This window comes from Dromaius novaehollandiae, chromosome Z, assembly GCF_036370855.1.
Source record: "Dromaius novaehollandiae isolate bDroNov1 chromosome Z, bDroNov1.hap1, whole genome shotgun sequence".
Classification (NCBI taxonomy): Eukaryota; Metazoa; Chordata; class Aves; order Casuariiformes; family Dromaiidae; genus Dromaius; species Dromaius novaehollandiae.
Window position 1 is genome coordinate 36,252,723 of NC_088132.1, and position 25,419 is coordinate 36,278,141.

The 25,419-nt window shown below is 37.9% G+C and overlaps 1 protein-coding gene across 1 annotated transcript in view; it reads left to right on the forward strand.

Moving 5' to 3' along the window:
• The window catches only part of LOC112992380 (fibrillin-2), a 181,122-nt gene extending 156,802 nt beyond the window's left edge, over positions 1–24,320 (forward strand). The window contains exons 49-65 of the mRNA XM_026115394.2: positions 1,153–1,278; positions 1,667–1,819; positions 2,481–2,546; positions 2,835–2,960; positions 3,060–3,179; positions 4,028–4,150; positions 4,575–4,706; positions 6,094–6,219; positions 9,475–9,681; positions 10,465–10,590; positions 11,199–11,321; positions 11,472–11,588; positions 12,254–12,382; positions 14,115–14,234; positions 18,597–18,828; positions 19,520–19,691; positions 22,349–24,320. Coding sequence (XP_025971179.2) covers positions 1,153–1,278; positions 1,667–1,819; positions 2,481–2,546; positions 2,835–2,960; positions 3,060–3,179; positions 4,028–4,150; positions 4,575–4,706; positions 6,094–6,219; positions 9,475–9,681; positions 10,465–10,590; positions 11,199–11,321; positions 11,472–11,588; positions 12,254–12,382; positions 14,115–14,234; positions 18,597–18,828; positions 19,520–19,691; positions 22,349–22,723 — 2,573 coding nt within the window. The 3' untranslated portion in view covers positions 22,724–24,320. The remainder of the gene's footprint in view (positions 1–1,152; positions 1,279–1,666; positions 1,820–2,480; positions 2,547–2,834; positions 2,961–3,059; positions 3,180–4,027; positions 4,151–4,574; positions 4,707–6,093; positions 6,220–9,474; positions 9,682–10,464; positions 10,591–11,198; positions 11,322–11,471; positions 11,589–12,253; positions 12,383–14,114; positions 14,235–18,596; positions 18,829–19,519; positions 19,692–22,348) is intronic.
• The last annotated feature ends 1,099 nt before the right edge of the window (positions 24,321–25,419 follow it).

Here is a 25,419-nt window from a genome sequence, read left to right on the forward strand (position 1 = left end):
TGAGAAGACTTTATTTCCGTTGTTTCCTTATCTGCTAAATATAGGTCTACAAAGTATGATACTGAATCCTAGAAAACGGATGGGATATTAAATGGACAAATTCAAAGTCTGATAAATACCAGGAAAAAAAATGACACTACTGATTTGCAGCTCAGCATCCGTGAAGCTTACCTTCATGGAAACCATCAGTTGCTGCCTAGTTTCATTAATATCAATATAGATACTCTTGACAGAATATGTATAGCACCACAGGTCGCTGTGATGTCTCTTTTAATATCCTTTACTAAAAGATTTGAGGGGGTTTTGTACTGCACATGTAGCTTTGAAGATTTTTTAAGGTACACTTTAGAATTTATTAAAGTAACTAAGAATTAGTTTAGCAAAGCTGGGGTTTTTTGTATTTGTAGAAATAATAGAATAAACTAAAATGTGGTTTAAAATAGATGTAAAAAATTAAAGGTCTAGTTAATGTATTACTTTTCTTACTCTGTCTATGTAGATGCAGGACATGTGGGCACAATTTTATTTAATATAAATAACAGATGCCTATAATCTTAAATTTTGTTTTCAAAGTTTTTAGTATTTATAAAAAGATCTTAAATTTTCTAAAAAAAAAATCTCACATGTAGTCATAGCAGCATTTTCTAAATTATGTGACAGGACAGGAATTGTTTTTAAATGATGTATCAACAGTGGCTATTAAACTTTGATAAATACAAAATGTGTGTCTCATAGGCTGCCCTCTACTATTATCTACAGTTCCATTTCACAGTTAGTCAATCAGCATGAAATATTATACCTTTAATTACTAAGTGCCATCAACATACAAATTTTTTAAAAATTATTCTTTAGATATTTTATGTTTACAGAGAAATATTTTTCTTCTCATAAAGATGTCTTCTGTTTTAGCTTGAACACATTTAACATTTATATTATAAACATGACAAAACTGATAAGGGTATTTGGAAAAAGGCAGTGTCAGTGAAACACTAATCACTCTTTCAAAAAGGTGTCTTTCTTTAACTTTCCCTCTTTGCTCTTTCATATTTGAGGAGCACCTCTGGTTAAAGTAAAATAAATGAATAATGTTTCTTATTCAAGGAATTCACAGCAGATGGGATTATGATGAACTTTATCTCCTTTATTGTACAGATATTAACGAGTGTAACGAGGACCCCAACATCTGCCTCTTTGGCTCCTGTACTAACACACCGGGCGGTTTCCAGTGCATCTGTCCCACAGGTTTTGTGCTGTCTGATAATGGCCGGAGATGTTTTGGTAAGAAGTTTACTGGTAAAGGAATGTTGTAACTGATGCTAACAGATACTCTGTAAGACGCAGTTCATCATGGAACTCTAACTGTACTAGATCATAAAGGTAGTGTAGTTCTGCAGACAAACTGAGTGTATGTAGCGAAGATGCTTCTGGCTTTCAAGGCCAGATGGGATAAAGCCCTGAGAAACTTGATCTGCCCTCACAGCTGCCCCTGCCTGCAGCATTAAATGACCTCTAGGGGATTCCTTCCAAACTAAATCCTTATGAGGGCTGGAAGATGCTTTCAAAATAATAAATACAGGCCTATAGCATCATTCCTTTCAGGATCAGACACTCATTGTCCAACCAGGTAGCAGTTGCTAGTTCCATATACCTATATTTTCTTTCTCAGATACCCGCCAGAGCTTCTGTTTCACGAACTTTGAGAATGGGAAATGCTCAGTGCCAAAGGCTTTTAACACCACCAAGGCAAAATGTTGCTGCAGTAAGATGCCTGGAGAAGGATGGGGTGATCCCTGTGAGCTCTGTCCAAAGGAAGAAGAAGGTACAAATCAAGATTTTAAAATAAAACTATTTTTAGGTGGGAGAAAAGAAAGAAAGAGGAGCACATTTATGTTTTATGTTTTTTGATCAGCATAAGGCTAAATCTGCTTGGCATTATCTCTTACAGCAATTTTAGCATCATTTTGAGGTCAAAATGCCACACAAGTTAACAAGAGAACAAAATGAACTAAACAGAAGAAACCACAGAAAAATGGAAATCCTAAATTATTCTTTTCGCCTACTGTGGAAACAAACTAGTAGCCTCTAGCTATAGATCTATCCTGCTTTAGGCAAAGCAGAAGAGAAACATGGGTCAGTGCCCAGAAGAACTGAAGCAATCAGTAGTCTTCAGTCCTTGGTTATCTGTGAGTTCCAAGTAAACAAAAGGGAAAAGCATCAAGCGAATACATTGCAGAACAGAAGCTCAATGCTGTCCAGAACTTTTACCCAGGCTTAGAATTAATGTCGCTTCTGGATTAAGGAAGACAGTGTAACAGCCCTGATTTATTGTTTTAACTAACTACAGCTAAAAGAAAAATGTGACACACACAATGTCTGATTTTGGATGGCTTTTAACCATTTATTTAAAGTTCTCTCTCTCTCCCTCTTTTTTTTTTTTTCTTCTTTTTTTTTTTTTTTTTTTTGGAAATGTACTTCTACAGTTGCTTTTCAGGACTTGTGTCCATATGGTCATGGAACTATTCCTGGAATTGACGATACCCGTGAAGGTATTCTTTTTCCTGATAAGTATAAATAAAATTTTTCCAATTAAAACTAGATCTGGATATTATAGTATGTATGTGATAACTCATTCCCTGCAGCCCAGAAGTAACAAGAGACTGACTTTTAATAAATGTGGACCATAAAGAAATGATAGGCAGACTAGATTATCCTTGAAATTGCATGGCTAGGGACAAAAGTGAGGCTTTTATTAATTTTTAAGAATTGCCTTATTAAGACTTGATACAGATGTGCATAAGCTAAGATGGGGTTGTCAGTATCTTTCTACTTTTTAGATGTTAATGAATGCCTTGAAAGCCCAGGAATTTGTTCAAATGGTCACTGCATCAATACCGACGGATCATTCCGCTGTGAGTGCCCCATGGGATACAATTTAGATTACACTGGAGTACACTGTGTCGGTATGTCCATATTTCATAAATGTTAAGAATTCTAACACTTGAATTTAAAACACAATTTGGCATGTGTCCCAGTTCTCTTCAGTTTTCATTTACTTACAGATACTGATGAATGTTCAATTGGCAACCCATGTGGAAATGGTACGTGCACTAATGTGATTGGCAGTTTTGAATGCAACTGCCATGACGGATTTGAGCCAGGCCCAATGATGAACTGTGAAGGTAACTTGTTTCCTCCTTTTTTTGCAAGTATCTTTCCATCTTGAGTATTCAGATTATTTTATTAACCAGACCTCTGGTGCTATAAGAGCTAAGAAGAAAAAAAAAGTTTCTCTGCCTGAAATGTGTCACTGAGAAACAATGTCCTGAATTCATTTAAGCAGCAGCAGTATTTTTAGTTTATCAATCACATTATTTACCAGACTGCATATACTGTGGTAAACCATGTTACAGTGTTCAGCTGTTTGCTGGAGAGAAAAAAAAAGATATGACACTAATCATTGGGTCCCCCAAATATCCTTATAAATACTATGGCTAACCAATGCAAAAACACCTGAATTTGCAGAGTGCTTTAGGTACAGTAGTTCAGTTATGCACTACCCTCCCACCACCATCACAAGTTAAATAACAAGCAAATTATAATTAACATAAGAAACTGAAGTCAGCTGACTGGTCCATCCTGTCTAGTATTACATCCCCTCCAGTCAAAGTGCTATTATTTCAGGACAGCATGCCGTCATGACTATTTTCTGCAGTTCACACCTCTCAGAAGAGTTGTGGATGTAGGGGAAATACGAGGTAAACTGGAGGGAACATCACTGCAGAGTGGGTTTAGTATCCATTTATGGATGTGTTGTCAAAGGGTCTGTCTAGTTCAGTCTTGCATTTGTTGGTACCGTCTGCCTCCAGCCACCTGTAGCAGCTCAAGAAACACATAGGCAAGGTTTTGGGTTGAATTACTACATTTCCAGTATTCTTTAGCTGACAAGAGAAGTGCAGGTATTAAAACATTTCCCGGTGATAGTTTTAAAATTTAATAGAGCATGATGTTTTTGTTCCTTCCTGTTCAGATATAAATGAGTGTGCTCAGAACCCCTTGCTCTGTGCTTTTCGCTGCATCAACACTTACGGTTTCTATGAATGCACATGCCCAGCTGGCTATGAACTGAGAGAAGACCAAAAGATGTGCAAAGGTAATGACTGAAATATAAACTTTTCCCCAATTTGTGTCACCCAGTACTGGTCAAAGCATAATCTGAAGTTTTCCTGTGCGTCTTGCATTCATCCTCTCAGTGAAATGTAGCAAACAGCTGAGGAGATGAGGATTTACTCTTTCAGAACTCTCCTGAAAATGACCACAAACTAGTGCTCTGCATATCCCTTGCTGGGGAACGTAAGGACAAGGTGGGCCAACATGCTGAAGTTCATCTTTAACACGATAAGATGCTACAGCTCACAGAGATTAAGACAACTGTGATTACGCATAGCTCTCAGATTACTTGTTAGTGCTTATTAGGACAGTCCAGATGTCCTTTTTCTTGAGGACATACTAGTTGTCTTCAGTAGCTGAAGCTACTGAAATAGATTTCAAACATAAAACATATATATTTTTTCCAGACCTAGATGAATGTGCTGAAGGCCTCCATGACTGTGAATCAAGAGGCATGATGTGCAAAAATTTGATTGGTACCTTCATGTGCATCTGTCCTCCTGGAATGACTCGCAGACCTGATGGAGAAGGCTGCACAGGTAAAACTTAGAAAGGGAAGATGACACCTACTGCAACACAAAAAGAAAAAAATACACACACACAATACATACACAAATAATACATATGCGTGAATTTTTTACATGGATATATATAGTACAACAAGAAAAGAGCAATTCATGAAGTCCAGATCAGACAGGCGATGGTGCCCAGCATCTTAAATTGTACTACTCTGTTCTAAGGTTTGAGCCTTATCTTAATATATAAGTAGCCCTGAACTACTGCTAAGAAATGTTTCAGAACAAAAACTGCTTCTGTTGTACAACAAAATCAAAAAACTGTTCAGAAACTTGTCTGGATACCTAACGCTTTAAATCTAACAAAAGAGACCTCATCTGACAAGAGTTAAACAAGACGCAAAATTATAGTTAATAAAAAAAACATTAACAGTGTTTACAAATAATGTTGCAGGTCTTTAAAGAATTAAAACTGCAAGATTCCAAAACAACATATAATTGCCACCAACAGCAAGCAATGTAGAAAACTGCCACAGTTCAAAGTAATTATCTTATCTGAGAGTAAAGCTGATTACTTACATATATTTTTAATACAATTAAATTTGGGGGAAGGGGAGAGGAAGGGTAGTCATATTTTGGCAGGTAAGATATTTTTCTGCAGAGTAAGAAACCCAAGAGCATTCCAAAGTCATTGTGGAGAGAAGTCACTGAGGCTATCATCAGTTTAAAAATAAATTCACTTTCCTGAGTGTTTTAAATGAGAACATTTTAAAAACAGTGATCCCTCAGCAGGAGAATGACTTTTACAAATCCTGCTTAATTTATTCAGGGGAAATAGCTTGTATAACAAGAATTTTGCCTTTTTACCCATGTAGGGCTACCTTTAAAGCAACTGAGGTTTTTTTCAGTTTTATTTTAAGCATCTACGGAGGTGTGTAATTGCTTACAGTTTCTACTCCGTTAGCTATAGGAGAAATGCCCTGAGACTGTAAACTGTTTCAGGCAAACAATTAATTGACTGAAACATAACTGAATGCAATAGAGGTTAAACGTGTTCTTTCTTAATTATTACTAAGTGAATTTATTTATTTTTATTTATTTACTCAAATCAAGCATCTCTTCTGGTTTTAAGTGTTACTCGTCATGTGAAAGTTATGACTAGAACTTGCTCCCCTGCAGATGTTTCTCTGATTCTTGTTTTAACTTCCAGAAAGTGTATAAAGATTAAAGCTTTCTTCCTAGGATATACTACAGGAGGCATTGGATATCTTTATTAGGAATTACTCAGTTGTTGATTTTTTTCAGTTATTGCAAGTATTAGGTATATATTCTGAATATATTCTAAGAGTTCATACATTTTTCTTGCAACAGTAACCTGATACACATCTGTGCCTTTTGTATTTTTGTAAAGATGAAAATGAATGCCGTACCAAGCCAGGTATCTGTGAAAATGGTCGCTGCATGAACATTATTGGGAGTTATCGATGTGAGTGTAATGAAGGATTCCAGTCAAGCCCATCAGGCACTGAGTGTCTTGGTAAGTGCTTCTTTGGCATATATTTCATGCTAAATGAAAGAGTATAAACCCCATACAAGGATGCAGAGCATAAATTAGGCTTCTGAGTACCTAACAGCTCTCTTACCTACAGAATTCAAATAATGATCCTCTACAGGAATGAGGAACATGTTGAGGATGTCAACTGGGTCTAGCAATCAGGAGCCTCACCTAGGGCCATCTAAATCCCAAAGAGGTTTAAGCATAAACATGGTGCTGAGCAATATCATCTAGACAAAATGCAGTTTTTTTGCAGAAGCAGCAGAATTCAGGTACCCTAGGTAAATCAAAAACTGAGATGCATGACAAACTAAAGGGCTTCCATATTCAGGACATCATTTTAAGCATCACAGTACTGGAAGCAGGCATCCAAGTTTTTTGGACCTTTAATGTAGGCAGCAATTATGAATGCAAAATACTAGGATTTCACTCCCCCCTCCACCCTCCCAAAAACAAAACCCACTGTAAGAGATCTTAAGAAGTTATTGAGGCAAGCCTGCACATTAAACACTGAAAAAGGCCTTTGTATTCATCAACCTGTATTTCCTTTTTGTACTGTAAAATTCTGTTCCCTTTTTAATCAAACAATGCAGCTGCAGAATCTTATATTTTAATGATTATTGTTAAAGTGTAGATACTTTAAAGTGCCAACACGTGAAACTGTAGGAGTATTTGTTAGCATTCTTGCATTAAAAATACTTAGATATTGTCTTATCTACGTACTATATAATCAGCTCCCCATAAATTCTCATCAGTAGCATGCCAATTCCATGACAGAGCAATAAGATTCAAAGTTCAGGGCATTTCCTGAGGATTAATGACCAGATGGGAAGAGGATGCCACAGGCCATTAACTGCAGCTAGTCATTAATGCCAAGGAAATACCCTGCTTGGAGTTCATTATGGCTTGTTTATATTGAGTATATGAAAAAAACATTTTTCAAAAACAATGCTTTGGGCAAGTTTGCGCATTTCTGCTTTTCCTTTAGGCCTTTCAAGGTCAGAAATGACCCTGAAAATCAAGTTTGCCTGAAAGCAAGTCTTTCTTCAGAACTAAAGCAGAAGCATAAAGTCTCATCAGATCACTGTTTTAAATATATTGTGCAAACCTTTATATTCTGTTCAGCTTAAAGAATATTCCACATCTCAAATGGTGAGCAAAGCATTATATGGTCTTCAGGTCAAAACATACATAAGGACCTGCACAGTATACCTATTTAGGAGAACAGAAATTGATCTCAATTCATTACTTTTCATGCAAAACATGAAAAAAAAAAAAAAATCTAAGTAAGTGTTAGCATGTACGATAAGAGGCAACAGTAAAATTCCCTGTGACAGTTATTTTGCTACTTAAAATAGCTTGACAGAATTAAGATTGCTTACCTGCCCGTAAACTTGGGTGTTCAAGTCTTATACAACTAAGTTTCATTCAACTATAATCTCTCTTATACAACAGCTAATCCTCAGAAGCAGAGAGACTCCAAAATAGCAAGAATTAAGGAAACTTAACTGTGAACATAATGGTCAACATCTTAACTCTCAATAGAAGACTGAATTAAACAGGTTCAGAAGTGCTTAAGTGATTTAGACCAACAGCTACTGCATTTCCTAAATAGCTTTGAAAATTTAAGTCTATACTTACAGTTGTTAAAGCCAGATTATAAGTAATTTTTTTTTTGAGATCCCTTTAGCTAAGCAGTGGATATAAACTACCATTGAGAAAAATAAAAACAAACCAACAACATACATTCCCACATTCCAATTATATATACTGCATAGTAAACCTGCCACTTGCCTTTTTTACCATATCCCGCAGTCTAGTAGCTTCATGGAAACTGTGACATTGTCTCATTCAATGTCATAACTCCAAAATTCATTTTAAACTTTTATGTAGACTGTGAGATAAATGCAAATGTCCTATTACAGTGGATATAGTCAACCAAACGTTGCTACAGTTATTTTAACATAAATTAGTTCTGTAACTTTTGATGGGAATTAGACTTCTAAAAATAAAATATAAAAAGCTTTTAATTACTCAGGAATATTTCCTAAGGAAGTAAACACATTTCCAAACAAATTAAACAGATTTCACCAACTCTTGCAAAATGCTACAATCACAAATACACTGTCTCACCAAGTGACACCTTCAGTGAAGACAGTCTTCTTGTTACCTGGCTATGCAAAGTAAGTTTTGCATAAAGGCAAAGACCTCATTTTTACCTGATTCATGTAAGAAATCTGCTGGTTCTACTTCCCTCAGACTTCTAAAACACAAAGTCAGCAGACTGCTGAGGTATGTTCACATTCTGAGGGATGTGAAAAGATTTTAACGTCATTTAGGCGACATTAAGGGCTTCTGAAGGCTTTAACAGAAAAAGCGTAAGATCTTCTACTTAAAAACACAAACCTCTGTCAACCCATAATTGAGAATGTGTCCATTAAAATTAACAAAGATGACAGGTAGCATAATTATTTAGAGAGAGGATATTGTCTCTGCAAAGAGTTTCCATATGCACTAGAAGCTGGCATCTCTCCTCTCTTCACTAGCCTGTTTGAAGGAAACTTGTAGGACCTCAATGGCTCTGAAGTTTCAGACCTCTTTAATGTTTGGTGGGTATTAAACAAGAGGTTCAAAAGTTAAGAAAAATGGATTAAGAAAGGGTTAGATAACATTGTGGCACTACAAATCTATTTTTTCTTTTTAATAACCAAACAGAGTGCCACGAGAAAGGCACCGAACTGCACAGAAACTTAAGCGCTAAGGATTCTGTCATTTAAACCACACCAGTGTAATTATATTGCTGAACAGACGCACTATTTTGGCCAGTAAAACAAGCAAACAGAAAGCCCAACCTTACTGTAAGTAAATCTCTTAAGCACAAACAAAACATAGGCAGCTTAAGTGGGAGCTTAGTTTGGCTTACAGCCCATTTTACTATCAAGCAAGCTTGTCAGGGATACCCCAAGGGCACATCTTTCCTAGATGTGTAACTCCTATGAGACTTAGGCAGCTACTGAACTTCTGAGATGTCCAGAATAAACCTGGAAGGACAACAAATTATCAGAAAACACGACAAATTTTTTGAAAGGCTAAGTCAAAATATACCTCACAGCCTCTTTGCTATAATCTTACAGCACTTGCACGTGTTGATACAGAGCCAGAATAACATATCAGCTGTTCAGTGGATCAGATGTTTAACTTCTACTCTTTCTTGACCTCTCCCCTTCTCCCTTGCAGATAATCGCCAAGGGTTTTGCTTTGCTGAAGTTTTACAGACAATGTGTCAGATGGCTTCAAGCAGCCGCAATCTTGTCACTAAATCTGAGTGCTGCTGTGATGGAGGCCGGGGCTGGGGTAACCAGTGCGAGCTCTGTCCACTTCCAGGAACTACCCAATACAAGAAACTCTGCCCACATGGACCAGGTTATACTACAGATGGAAGAGGTATTTGCACGGGTGAAAGGAGGTAGAAGAAGGGAAAGAATACTCTCACATATTTAAGAAAATGCAGTTTTCTCTTTGAAGTGCCTTTGAAGAATTTCCTGCAAAATGACAGAGTTTGATTTTTCAAATGTTGCTGAGTGACCAGAAATTAAAAACACCTTTAAACAGTAGCTACAACAGAAATACTCACAGCTGTGCAGAATTTTTAGGGTTGGGATCTAAAACAGGAGGCATCAACAAATAAACAAATGCTAGAAGCCATCCCAGAGCTTTTGCATGTTGAAAAGTTACACACATGGCAAAAGACAAAATCAGTTGGTGTTTGTCTTACTGAATTCTTTACAGTTACTATTTCGATAGAGGGAGCAGAAACTAACATATTTTTAATTGTAGTGACAACTTTTTAAACATCATCTAATCAAGTCTTCAGAAAATTCACTTACACAGTTTTTGCATTTTAAGTTAGCAAAACTGGAACCTGATTACCCACTAAAGTAGCAGAAAACTTTTGGTGCAGAGAACAATAATGAAAATTTGAAGGATGTTTGACTTTTGGTTCTGGCCCATTTTCAAAAAGAGAATCATGACAGTGAGGAACTGGAAGAGGAGGACATTTCCCCCTCCGCCCCCTTTCCAGTATCATTTCCATAGAATTAAACTTGCTTTTTTCATTCACTTTCTTATTCAGAAGGAGAATTCAACTGCACTGTCACATTCAAAACCAACACCAATGAACTTCTACTTGTTTTTTGAAAAATGACATACTTAATATTTTCTGTACAGATATTGATGAATGTAAGGTCATGCCAAACTTATGTAGAAACGGACAGTGTATCAACACCATGGGCTCCTTCCGATGCTTTTGCAAAGTTGGGTATACCACTGACATAAGCGGGACAGCTTGTGTGGGTAAGATTCATCACCGTAATCCTCGATTTTTTTTTTGATTGGTATATAATTACACAGTGCAGCTCTCAGTCAACCTCTCTAAGCTCTTGTATCATAGCAATATTTTTTGTCTCTTTCCCTTTCTTTCCCTTCTTCTGCTAATACACCTTTCTGCTTTTATATACAATTTTGCAAATTCCAGCAACAGGCTATATCAGCAATATTCCTGCAGTAGAACAAGCATTGATATCATCGGGACAGGAAAATACGTTTCAGATATGTAACCATTTTGACCGACAGAATTCTTCATTGCTTCATGGGCGACATTTTGCCACTTTCCTATTGGTTAACACAAATATACTATGGTATGCCTGAAAAGAAAGGTTTAGTCCTTAGAAAAAAATACTAACATCACTGTCATTCCTTCTGATATATTACTGCTTCAATGAAGAGACTCAGTTTGCCACTGTAGTTGTACTACTCTATAGAAAAAGAAAGAGAAACCCTGGAAAAAAAAAAGAAAATGGAGGACCTTTTCCTGCTAGAATCTTTCTTGAAAATAGTGCCATTTAGGAGACTTCTTTTAAAGACAGTCAGTGCAGTAAATACTTACCGCTTTGTCTCCTTAGATCTTGATGAGTGTTCCCAGTCTCCTAAACCATGCAATTTCATCTGCAAGAACTCAGAAGGGAGCTACCAGTGCTCGTGTCCCCGGGGCTACATCCTTCAAGAAGATGGAAAGACATGTAAAGGTAGAGTTATACACAGTAACTTTAATTTTGTTGTGCTTTGACTTAACAGGAGATAATTTCAAAGTATGGTAATTTTCACACGTTAGATTAAACGCGATTAAGTTATTTTTTGTTGAATTTTCTTAAGATGATAACATCTTTTACTTTCAGATCTTGATGAATGTCAAACCAAACAACACAACTGCCAGTTTCTCTGTGTCAATACCCTTGGAGGCTTCACATGCAAATGTCCACCTGGTTTTACTCAACATCACACAGCTTGTATTGGTAAGAAAAACATGATAGTTCCTGCATCAGTTTTTCCTATAAGAAGGACATTCTCAATTCTCATCCCTTTCTTTTGCATTATATAAACAGCATTAGTACAGAGCAATAATGTCAGTAGTCCAAAAATCTAATTTTGGAAAGCAGCAATTATAGCTAAAGAAAAATCAAAGTTTATCCATCGTTTGTATTTTCTTGCTTAGTAAACAGTTGTATATAGTTAATGCATGTTATTATATTTTAAGTATAACCACATGGAGATATAAGGGGTAAAATATTAAAATCTGATTTAAAATGTAGTTAAACAAAAACAGACTGCTTCTTCTTTAATAGATACAGATGCCTTAAGCTCTTGAGCATATATATAAATCTTGCCAACTGAAACCATTCTAGTTCACCTAATACAGAAGTGCAGCCTTTTTCGCCCTGTCAGGATTACATACTTGGATCTTTTGCACTCATAACTGAATTACAACTTGCACTTCCAATTTATTAAGTACTCATAGCTCTGCATGAGTCATCAAGTCATCTGACATTTGATTGGTTACATTTTCAAAACACACTTTTGCACCTCTGATTTTCAACCTCTAAACAAATGTTACATGGACATGCCTAATGTCTTACCCCAAGGTCTACCAACTTTCTTTTCTATCCTCTGCATTTTTAAGATAACAATGAATGTGGTTCTCAACCGTCACTTTGTGGATCAAAGGGAATTTGTCAAAACACTCCTGGAAGTTTTACCTGTGAATGTCAGAGGGGATTTTCTCTGGATTCTACTGGATTAAACTGTGAAGGTAACTAGCAAAGGTCAAATTCTTTTTCACTGTGCAAATCCTTACTTCTGTGTCTAGTGAATCCTATGATATCAAGGACAAATCACAGCAATAAAACAGAGTGGCAGACATAGTAAAAGTGAGTATCAAAAAAAAAAAAAAAAAAGACTTCAGAAATTTTAAGCATAAATGTATAAGAACAGACTGCCCAAGTCCTTTTTTTTTTTTTAACTGTAGATTAGTATACAAAATGATTATCCAGTTGAAGTCTCAAACAACTGTTTCCAGAGTTGTTTTAACTTCATAGTTTTATGCATCTAAAAGTCCAGCTGTTTTCCATTTTTCTTTTTCATTCTTATAAGGTCTAGCACTAAATACAACTCTCTACAATTTTTGTTTTAGCTAACTGTAATCATTCACCTGAAGCACCTAAAAATAAAATTCTGAATTCCCTACTATAAATCTTCTACTACAGAGATACCAATAGAGAAGGGCAGTTCAGTACAGTTAAAAATACAAATTATATGCTTAAGCTTTGGCCAGTAAAGATGGACAAAAAAGGGAGCCCAAATCAGAAAATCTCTATGCGAGAGTTCCAGCATCTTCAGTGGGCCTCGGATTTTGAACGAAGAAGAAATAAAAAGGCAGTATTAGGCCATCTGGCTGCTGAGATTTATAAATGCAGAGGTTTATTTGCACAAATCTATGGCATCTCCATGTCTTCTACCTTGACAAACCATTTAAAACAAGAGTTGATATTTGGAGCCTATTTCTAGGCTAACAGTGCAAAATAAACACAGACAGGCTTTAGAAAACAGTGTATTTTGTCACGTTTATTTCTCATAAAGCACATGCATCCTTCCTGTGTACCTCACCCAATACCTGTGGAAGAAAACACCAAATTACACATGCCAAGGCATTCACAAGACATACATGCAAGTAAAATGTCACAACTGCTCTGTCATTATTGATGAAAGGACAGCTTCCAGTTCCTGGCAGTATGGTTTTCTGGACCTCAGGCTTTTAGACAGCCCAATTCTGTAGAATTTGCTTCAAATTACAGACAGAGTGTAGCTTAGAATCTGTGATGTCATGCATGATTTTTTTATTTTCTGCTAGCACTACATATTGTACCTGATGCATTAGGCTGCTTACAGTAGCTTGGTAGGTATGTATTTCTTATAGCAGACACCATTTCAGATGACTGTTTTGGGGGGTTTTTTGTTTTTCGCTTTTTTAAAAAAAACTTTGGTGGTTTTCTCCTTCATTTACTCATGCCTCAGAGACTTTTTAGATAGCTTTTTCTTTTTAATTGGCAAAGATGAACAACGGCATGACCTCTGGAGTTGGTATGTGTTCCTCACATTTGAACACTTAAGCAATCCTGAAGACTGGAGTCCTATTCCTACATAGCTGGTTTGAAAACAGAGATCCAAAAACATTCAGATTCTAAATACTGTATCAAAGCAACATCCTACACAGTTACTAGGAATAGTGTTTCCTCTCCAAATCTGACTAAGGTAGTTAAGGTTCAAAAGCTGCAATTATATTACTGACAGAGGTAAAGAACCACTGCATGAAGTGAGCTTAAGGCTTTCCAAAAGACTAACCTGGATGATAACTCCATCTTAGAACAGTACTGTTCTGTCATAAATACTGATATTTAGATGACTATGATCAAAGTAGAGTAATATATTTGGCAACATGTATAATAATGTCTTCATTCATGTTCTACTCCTCTCCCCATGCAAAGATGTGGATGAATGTGATGGAAACCACAGGTGCCAGCACGGCTGTCAAAACATTCTGGGTGGATACAGATGCGGATGCCCACAAGGGTATATTCAGCATTACCAGTGGAATCAATGCGTCGGTAAGGAAACAAAGCGCTTAGAATACATTGAAACTGCAAAGGTGTCGTAGTCATTACAGTGACAACTACCAACTGGGGACAAGAAGGAGCAGAGGCAAAGCTTTTACAGACGCTGGACACAGAAATTTCCCTCCCCTCCCCGTTCCCCCTACTACTCCCAATACCCTTGAATGACACGAGATAAGGCAACACACTTGTCCTGTTAATACTGTATGACGAGGTGTTTTTCCTAGTCAGCCTTACATGCTGACTCCCTTCTCAGAAAAATCCTCTTCTTAGAAAGGTGAAAAGGTATTCACTGAGTTCCTGATGTTATGGAAATTAGGCTTGTCAGCCACCATAACAGGGCCCGACCCTAGGTTCCCGCAGAAAAGTTCAGAGCCAAATCAAAACAAATTAAATTTTAACCATGCGCGTGCCATAATTGCAGCTCGAGCTGGGTGCCTCCTAAGAGGGACCCTAACATAAACAAATCCTGGGCAATTATAGCTTTCTCAGCTTATATTTCCCACCGCTCACGTAGTAGTTAGACCAATAGTAATTTTTTGGTCTGGGGTCTCCTGCTCCTCATTGGGTCTCATCGTCATTCTGAGGTAAGCTGTTTTTCTCCTTAATTTTGTTTTTTGCGGTCTCTGATGACGGTTGTACCTCTGTTTTTGTTGGGTCTTACTGTTTTGTCTTAAGGTCCTGAGGAGGAGGTGATTCTAAATCATAACAATTAACACCGTCCCAGCAGTGAGATAAGGCTTTGTCCCTCAAGGTCCTAATGCCCTGCACTGGTCTTATTTCAAAGCCTTGACACCCTCCCTTTCGGAGTGTGAGACGCATTCCTGCAGACACCCTCCCTTTCGGAGTGAGAGACGCAGGAATGCAGACTGCTTGTAACTTCCTTATCTTCCTAGCTTGAACCAGCTCTGAGGCCCTTTTCTTACTGGACTAAGTAAAAGTTCATTATTTTATCTAAGTGCGGCCTAAGGCTTCAGCAAATTTAGCTACTCATGCTAAGCAAATTTTATATAAGTTGTGCTATGCGGCTACCTCTAGACAGTTTCAGTTCACTATTCTTTAACACCTGAAAAGCATCAATACAAACACCTCTGTTGGAAAACAGGAAAAAAAAAAAAATCAAAAAACCTTCAGCAATAATCAACCCTGCCACCATTCACATTTTTAGAATACTACAGGATAGCATCAATAGTGAACAGAGGGAAGGAAAAAATATCAACATGAACGTTAAGAATGTCTTAGTTTCAGAATACAGTCTTAAGGCCAATACTAGTTTTCTCTAAGCAGACTACAGGGAAAACAAATCAATCAGCTCAGTAGTTTTCTTGCAGGTTTAGCTCATTCATTTTATCATTTCTTTTCTGTGTTTCAAGAACTTGGCTAACTTAGTTACCAAATGGAATGTGGGAAATTAAAAGAAACTCCCCCCACTAATAACCCCACCATATGCTGTTCACTAAGTGCCATAGCAACATATTTACTGTTTCAAGTTTGTTTTCAGCAGTTTTCATAGCACTGTCATCATCAGATGGTGCCTGTGGACACTGCCATAGATCCCTTTTAGGATCTATGGACAACCTTACATCCATTTTAAACATGCAGTTTTCCCTGAAGTCCCATCACCACCACACCTCACTTAATGCTGCCCTCCAACAAAGTAAGCAAAAGAACTGAGCAGGAGGCGGGGAGCCACACAACACCCAACTCTCACACAACTCCACAACAGCTAAAGTCTCTGAATATACTGGACAGTCCTCAAGAGAACATGTCTTCTGTTAAGTGCAGGGAGGAATGCTAAAACATGCTCTAATGACATTGGTGAGGAAAACAGCTATAGGGAAGCGCATCCTTGCCAAGACAAATGCAACATTACCAATGCCAATTACCAAATGCACACGATCTTTCATACAAGAAACTCGCTCACTTTTCACAATATCTGGACCCAAATCAGTCACACTGCAATTGACACAGAAAGAACGCCGGAATACATACAAATGAGAAGGGAAGAGATAGGGGAAAGACTATGAATTAGTGGTAACACTTCAAAAAAGTAAATTTTATATATCATCACGGTACAATACACAAAAAAAGTTCAGTATAGTATTAAGACTGAAACAAACATTTGCAGATGATTATCGTGTAACAGCTAAAGGCCAACAGCAACATAAAACGCTTTCATCAAAAGCTAAAGAAACACAAGAATTCAAAGGAAAAACCCCAAAGTATGCTAGTCTGTCAGACTATGTTTGACAGAACATACAAGAAGAGAAAGAAGCTAAACAAACTAATATCAAAGCAAGACAAATAGTTCCAGCAAAAGAGATCACATCAGACATAAAATAAATATTATCTGGACTCACACTGGGATCTAGCATTAGATTAGGAATAATACAGTCCCTTCAGAGAAGGAACAGCACTAGTTCAGGCATCTGGAGTCCTTACAGCAGGCTTGATGAATACTGTAGTCATTTTGATGAAATCCCTTATGAAATGGCAGACCAAGAAATAACAAAATGCAGAAGAGCGGTCATAGGGGGAAGCCATAAGAGGTCTACCGCAGCGAAGTCCTACCTAAGTTGCTGCATCCTTACGCGATATCTCCAATTTGTAAGTAGCACACAAACCCACTTCAAAATTAAAAACAGGAAGGTAGTAAATAGCAGCTTGACTACACTGAGCAAAGCTGCAACAAGCACCAGACAGGAATGCCTTCTGTCACCCATGATCTTCATAATGGTAGGAGACCGACAATGGGAAAATACTAAGTAGGAATTAGAGGAGATCCTGATGGATCTCATGAACAACAGGACAGTCTGCTTTTACAAATGATACCTACCACCATCAGAAGCATTCAGGCCAAAGCACAGATCTATAAAGGTACAATTTAAAATAGGAAGGGGGGGAAAAAAAAGTTTTGGGAGGTAGTGTTTTGAAAGTCATAATGTGCAGTAAGTTATTCAACTGACATTAGAAGAGGCTGAGTACTGCAAGTATCTGTAAGCATTCTTTAAGAAGGGAGGAAAAAAAGTCACTTTTGTAAGTAAATTAAATCTTGCTTTTCAGTTAACTAACTTTTGTATATTTTTGTAAGATTCTGTGCGCTTAAAGGTAGGAGAATTTGATACTTAACTGTCCAAACCTTCATAATCAGCTTTAGACAACTTGTTAACCTCAGAAAACACTTGAAAAGGATACCACAGAAAGTGTGATGGCAACAACAGACATCAGTGCAGCTTCAAAGTAGCTGGGTAAGAATATTATAAAGGCAGGACAGACAGATGGACACATGTGTGTGCGCACACACACAAAAGCGGACTGAAAAAAAATTGGGGAAGACAGTAGACCGGAATCATCAAGGGCTGAAGCTCTGAGGCAAACCAGACAAGTTATATGGTGGTACAGAAATGAAACACAAGTCATCATAATGCTGTGAGAAGTGGCGGAGGTAGCTGAAAGACACGGCTAAAACAGAAGGGGGTTGGGGGGGGGGGAAGGAATGAAGAAACTACACTTCAACGAGAATGGAAGCGTAACCGACTTGCATAATGCCCACTTCAAATTTAGTGGTAGCCTTGGCAGCTACTGTTTTCACACCAAACTGAGTAATCTTGCAGTTAATACTGCAGAGTAATGTTCAGGAGCTCTGCTTTCTTCTCCTGGCTAGATACCTGGAGGGAATCCTCATCTCTGTATAAATACCTGTAAGATGAAGATAATGCTTCCTTTTTCTCCCTCTTATCACTTGGGTTGACTATTTAGATCATCTTCCCCCTCACAGGACCTGTAATACATACTTGCAGCATAAAATTAACTTCACGCCATCATGTTAAGTGCCCAAAAACACCATCATGGTCAAAATGTGACTGGGGTGCCAGCTTGTTTCCCATCTGTGAATCTCATCTGGGAGTATACCCTGCCAGGGAAAAGTGTATTGACAAGAAGCCCCAAGCACTAGAACAAGAAATACGCCCTGGAGGAAGGGGAGGTACTGAGCATCTTCAAACACATCTTCGGCTCAGCTATGCATCTTTGGGACCTCTGGCAATGTACTTTCCCCTCAGGAGATAAAGCTGTGAGGGTTGATGAGGTCAAAGATGAAGCAAGCTTTCCGTTTCCATGCCACCCTCACCTAAACTCCTGCACACTACACCCAGGGCTGGAGAGGGGACACAAGACATTAACATGTTAAGATGGGTCATGTTTAGCACACACAGGCCAAGCCCTGCTCAAGACTTCTGCTAGAGCCACAGAACTTACCGCTTACACTTACATATTAAACTTACACTTTGCAATGTCATGCCTTTCTGATGTCTATCCAGATCAGAAAATACCAATATACTTTTGTTTGCTTACTAGATGAAAATGAATGTTCCAATCCTAACGCATGCGGCTCTGCTTCTTGCTACAACACGCTCGGAAGTTACAAGTGTGCCTGCCCATCCGGATTTTCTTATGACCAATTCTCAAGTGCATGCCACGACGTCAATGAGTGTTCTTCTGCCAAGAACCCCTGCAATTACGGCTGTTCCAACACTGAAGGTGGTTATCTTTGTGGCTGTCCACCTGGCTATTACAGAGTTGGGCAAGGGTGAGTATTTCTTGTGTAGTTCTCAAGAGAGACACATTCAGAGGGCCACAAAAAGTTTGGGCAGTCGTCAGACTGAAGAGCAGAAGTGCCAATGAAGGACAGGCTCCTAAGTCATCCTTTCCATTGCTTTTGTGCACAACCTGTATAAGCTGCATATAATAATCTGTAGCAGTAGAAACATCAGTATTTGTATAAGCAGCACAGCACCCTCATTTTACATCTAGCATACAAGCAAAATTAAACAATTAGTTCTGTTCTGCCCCCTCCAATATTAGCGCAACAACTCCTTCACAAATCTGCTAATTGAAGAATGTTACTACATAAGGAAAGGTACAATCTTCACTCAGATAACTAAGAGTGCTAAACCATACCGATCAACCCAAGAAGTTAAACCAAGATTTCTTCCAATACCTTTATTTCAAAAGTCAGGGGAAGCTGTTTTTTGGTGTTCCTTCACAATATCTGTAAATTGAAAATTAGAAAAGCCCACAGGCTCTCAGCCTAACAGCCATATTTGGTTGAGCACATCACACTACTGAGAACAAAATTCATTCACAGACCTCCTTATGAGGGAAGGGAAATGGAGGGGAGACAGACCTTGTGGGACAGGTTACACACACTCGCTTTCCATCTAACGAGAGAGTTCATAAAACCGAAAGAAGTCACTAAAAGAGTTACTTTTAATCAACAGCCACTGTGTCTCAGGGATGGGATTTAACAAAGGCCAGTACCTGCCGCTGGATGGAGATGCTGATGAAGAGAATGCTTTGTCCCCTGAAGCATGTTATGAGTGCAAAATCAATGGCTACTCCAAAAAGGACAACAGGAAGAAGAGAAGTGTTAACAACACTGTACATACTGGGGTAAATAAACACTGTAATGTACTTGGAGGTATATGTTCAAAGATAGCATACTCAATGCTGTCAGAAAGCGGAGGGAGTTTTATCGTAGGCCACATTCAACAGCCAGAGTATTCTTCTCCCGTGTCCTCCCTGATATTTTCACGCTTATGTCCTGTTGGCAGGAATGATGAAACAATTAGAAAGACATAAACAGTTAGGAATAACTGTACTTTTTAAAGCTTGTAAAGAATCCTTTGTAGTGTGAGATGTGGTCTAGTTCCTGGAAATATCTCAAATTCAGGGAAGTAAGTTTTCCATAATTACAGAAGCCTAGGACACTGATGATGTCTGCAGTCTGTTCTGCTGTTGGCCTGTGATGCATCATATTTATGATACCTTAGATCTCAAGTTTTATTTTCTAGGAGGTTGGAAAGCATCTTATGGTCTGGGACAGCTAAATAGATCTGCTTGTAGCAGACTATTATAGTCTAAACATCTGTTCCATGGTTACTCACAACTGAGGGAACTGGACTCCATGACAACTGATATACTTAAGCCTAGATTTGCAAGATCACTGAAGGTATTTGAGAATTAGACTTTAGGCTTGAACATTTCTTACTGCTTTTTGCAGGCTTATGAAAATAAGTAATGGGATACTCATGGAAGGCCAGCAATAATGTTTACGCCTTTTAGATGCCCCCCCCCTTTTTTTTTAAGTTAAAATGAGTATACCTGTGTACATGTTGTTGGCATTATCTGTATGATACAATGCTGTCTTGCAGCACTTAGCCCAGGTCTTGAAAGCTGCAGTGATAACAGAATTATTCTTTGGGGTGGGGGAAGAGAGAGGAGAGAGAGATTTTCCCTTTAGTTTTGCAAGAGGATCTGTGCCTAAAGAATACAGCAAGAGGATTCTGTTTCTTACCAGATCCATTGACCAAGTTTCTTCAGGCAAACCTTCAGCTAAAATGGCAAGGTATACTGACCACAAAATTTACATTCAAGGAATGGGGAAACAAGTCTCCTTTCTGAAAAGATAAGGACTTGCAACAATCCAGAGTTACCACCACAGTACCTACTACTATGCACGCTGCTGCCAGCAAAGCCAGTTCTTGTCTTGGCAGAATTTCTAAAGAGGTCAGCAATCCTGTAATTCCTGCTTTAAAGGATATAGTGTTGGCACTTCGAATCTAAATGTTTGACTTCCTCATACATATCCACAGTCCACACAAACATCCCTTTTCTTTCCTCTTCCTACTGGACCTGTTCCACGTGGAATTTAAGTATTTCACACATCTTACCAGAACATGGTAGTTACACAGCCTTCACCTGAGCAGGGCAAGAGCTCAAATTCCACAGAATATTTTAAAAGCAGCGGTTGGAGGATGGGAGGGAGGGAGGAAGGAAAGAAGTACCAATCAGAAACTGTTATGTACTTTGAATTGTAGCACTAAGCTGTTCAGTTTCTAGTGCTCTAGCACCAGGACTACCTCAGCAGTTTAATAAAAAAATAAAAAATAAAAATAAATAAAAACAACATACACACACTTTCATGTTCATAAAGCCACATGAAGAAGGTCTCATGACCATGATTTGTATGGGCTGCAGTATTTAACAAGCTTTGGTAGTTGCTCCCATCCACCGATTTTCCTTGCTTTTACCATGCATTTTTAATTATACTACATAGCAGTACACATATGTACTCATATGTGACTGGAATTCCCTCAGGGCAAAATCCTTTCCCATCTTTACGGCTGCAAGTGGATCCTGACAAATAAGCTAGATACCCACATAGTGTCCGACTTCCTAAAGAAGGCCACAGCCTATGCTTTTTCTGTAGCAGCACTTCCCAAAGCTGCTTCTTGTTAGGGCTTTCATAGGAATGCACTCATTCTCACCCCTGGCCCCTAAGTGTGCTCACAGCCAACACATCAGGACAGATTCACACCTGCAGCATAACTATTCTGAAGCACTCATTAAAATTATAATATTAATTAAAAAAAAAAAAAAAAAGACATTACTGATCTGCCAGCAAAACAACTGCAGGAAGTTTTTCTTCACTTCTCTCCGTGGTCAAAATAAGGTGCAACTGGACAACATGACATACCAGCCATTTATGCAGGCAGCAAAGTACACAGCAGTTCTCTCCTTACTTCAATTTCTTTTTTAATCACTGTACTCCCCCTGACCAAATGCAGAGCCTAATTGTTTGCAGAAGCCACAATTCAGGAAGACTGTTTTACCAGAAGTTTCAGGGACAGTATTGTGGCGAGGGTTCTATTTTATAATATTACACAGTGAAGCACATAACTTGCTCAATAAAACAATATAGTGCAGTAAGGGCTATAGAGAGGCACAACTAAACATATGCCTCTTCTTTACACGGACTTTTTGCAAGCATGAAGTTAAACAGAATCCGAGAAGAAACTGAAATCTGAGCCCCTCCATAGACTTGATACTGTAACTTTAATTATCCTGTTAAGCCTGTGTGAGAAACCTTTAAGATTTACAGGGTGTGTTATATGGAATCAGGCAGTTCTCCCAGCTGGAAAGGATTTACAACAGCTTTTTTTCACAGTTAGTTTCAGAAATGCAGAAACTGTTAATAATCATTTATTATTCCTCTCTCAATGCAATGCTCCTCTCTTGCTCTAAACTTGCTTTCTTCTTTACTTCAGATTGAGCAAATTAGCTTGGAAAGCCTAGACATGGATAGTCCTTTGAAGATGAGAGTCAACATCTCCGGGCTCAATGACAAAGAGCACATCCTAGAACTTATGCCAGCCATAGAGCCCCTTACCAACCACGTGCGCTACATCATCTCACATGGCAATGAGGATGGCATCTTTCGAATCCATCAGAGGGAGCGACTCAGTTATTTGCACACGGCCAAGAAAAAGTCAGTGCCTGGAACTTACACACTGGAAATCACTAGCATTCCTCTATATAAGAAAAAGGAGCTAAAGAAACTGGAAGACAGCAATGAGGACAACTACCTCTTAGGTGAGCTCGGAGAAGCTCTCAGAATGAGGCTGTGGATAGAACTCTATTAGCCCTCTTCCAGCCTCAGTCCAGTTCTTCAGTCCCTTCTGTACACCTATTTATCCATCTGAGCATGTCTGCTTTCCAAAAGCTTTGAGAAAGTCACTGACTTTGGGGGGAGGGGGGAAGAGGGGAAGACCTCTTTCTTTCCATCCTGCCGAGACTGCAGAACCACCCTTGCAGGAGGGGTAACTTAGACTCCGCCATGGCCAAAAGTTTGATTATGATGGCGACCATGGTTACTGTATCTTTTATATAACCTCAATTTAAAAGTATATTAAAAAGCTAAAGTTCGAGGGGTCATCATATGGCACTAAATGGCACAAAAAATGTGAGCTATTTTTTCCTGTTAGCAGTCTGTAACACTTTGGGTATTTTGCTATAGTTCCTAATTAAAAATATAGATGTTTATTTATTTTTAATGCAGTAATATATGGAGAAAGTAACAAATTATGTAAACAAAAGGGAAACTTGGTTGTTTTTCTTTAGATTTATAAATTTGAGCTATTTTAGAGGTGCTTTCTTAAAAAAAAAAAAAAAGAAAGAAAAATTCCAGTAGATTTGAAAGATGTTTCCTTTCGTATTTGTGCCAGTCATCCAAATAGCATACAAGTAATTTTAAAAGGTATCAGAACTGAAAGAGCACTATAATTCATCCTCTAGATATTCTAGAGTGCTCTTGCAAAACTCTGAGTATTTAAAAAAGTCTTAAAGGACAAGAATTACAATATTAGTCTCTGCAAAGATAATGTTTCACAGCAGGTCACTAGGATTGTATTCTGAATCAACCACATCAAATACTGGAAGCTGAGGCACAACCACTGTAGCAAAATACCTTGACTGCTTTTAATACCATTAGAACTGCAGAACCAAACTGTACTGTACTTCCAATAACCTCAAGGAACCACACATACCACCACAACACCTCATTCTCAAAAAAGGTGCTCTACATACTTGCATTACTGTAGGCAGCTGAAGAAAACAAGTCTCTCTTTGAAGGGAACGTCTGATGTTTCATACTGTTTGGTGCTGGCTTGAATTAATGGTGTATTTACTAAAAATTGAGAGCTGTATCAGGACTGCCATATGTGCAAACTAATTATGCAGCGAAAACAAAGAAAATGTGTATTTGAAATCCATTTGTTAGAAGTTTCATTAATACTGTAGTTATACACCGTACGCCTCATTTTATCATAGCTTATTTTGTAAGAAAGATGTTTGTACAATGAGTTGACATTTAGTTTACTTTAGTAATTTTTTTAAAAGATGTTGTACCATTATGTGTTAAGTGTATGTCTCAATGGTGCTTTTTTGACAGCTGGTGCCTGTAACTAGTCATGTAACAGAATCTCATATGTGAAAATAACCGAAGCACATGCTGACTCCAGGTTTGTTTCAGTTGCATATCAATGCTGACCAAAGATTAGCATCAAGTTATACTCAGTGGTTGTTCTTTTATTTTATTTTCTTCAGTTTGGGTTTTTTTTGACAAAGAAACATTGTAAATTTTTAATCAAATGTTTGTAGGAAAAAAAGTTTTGTTTGTAGGTCAACAAAACTTTGTACGTACAACAACACTTTTCTTGCAATAAAGCTTATTTTGGGGTAGTGGGTTGTTGGGTTTTTTTGTTGTTGTTTTTGGAAATGTCTGCGTTCGTTACAGAAAAATCAGCATCCAGCTGCAGACCTGGAGAGTTTCACTGACACAGAAAAAGGAGCTGTATAGCACAAACTTTTCTTCTGCCACTTACAAGTAAGGTTATTCAGCACTTACTGACCTTCCTCTGTCAGCGCAAAGCTGAAACACAGCCATTAAACTGTCCTTACGCAGTTAGATCTCTGCCTCAATTCCATCAAAAACCACCATACATTAGATTCAAGTGCACTGACCTGACAAAAAGCTTTTGCTTATCCACATAATGAAAACAGTGTCACCATCACAATTTTGATATTTCAGCTCTAAAAAAAAACCAAAAAAACAAAAAACCATACATTTAGGAGTAAGTACAGCATAAGACTTCCATCCTAACTAAACACCAAAGAAACTGCTAACACTTAGTAATATTAAGTCTTAAAGATGCAATAAAGATATTTTTGCTAGCAGGCAGTCTGCTGCTCGAGTGCCCTTCATCAGATACACAGTCAAGCCTGGTAATGCAGAAATGCTTTAAGAATGCTCCTTAAAGCATTCAAGGTTGCTACAAAGACCTTACTAGAGAAAGTTACACAGCCTTTTTATTTCATTCTGAGTTAATGGAGGGGTTATTTAATTAACGGCCACTACTGAACATGTATTTTTGTCACAGCAATAATAGCCAGATAAAGGGAAATCGGGATCAATAGAGCATTGAACTAAAATGCAAAATATTTGAATTGTCTCATTTCAGATGTATTCCTTGATTTAATTTTATAGGTGGATATAATAAAAAGATAAAAACATTATGCACCAGCAGAATTAGCCCTGCATATTGCTGCTCTTTTGAAGGGGTGACACTTTAAAACTTAATTATGTTAAAAGGCAAGTTCCAAGTCTAAGGATCTAGTAACTGGATGCAGTACATTTGCACTAGCAACAGGTTTCTCTAGAGGACCAGCCATACAAAAAAAAAAAAAAAGGTCTGTGTTCATAATACATGTGTTCATAATGACAGCCAAATAACTACCTTCACCAACTAAATCAGTATCAGCTTAAAACTGGTCTCCCCCA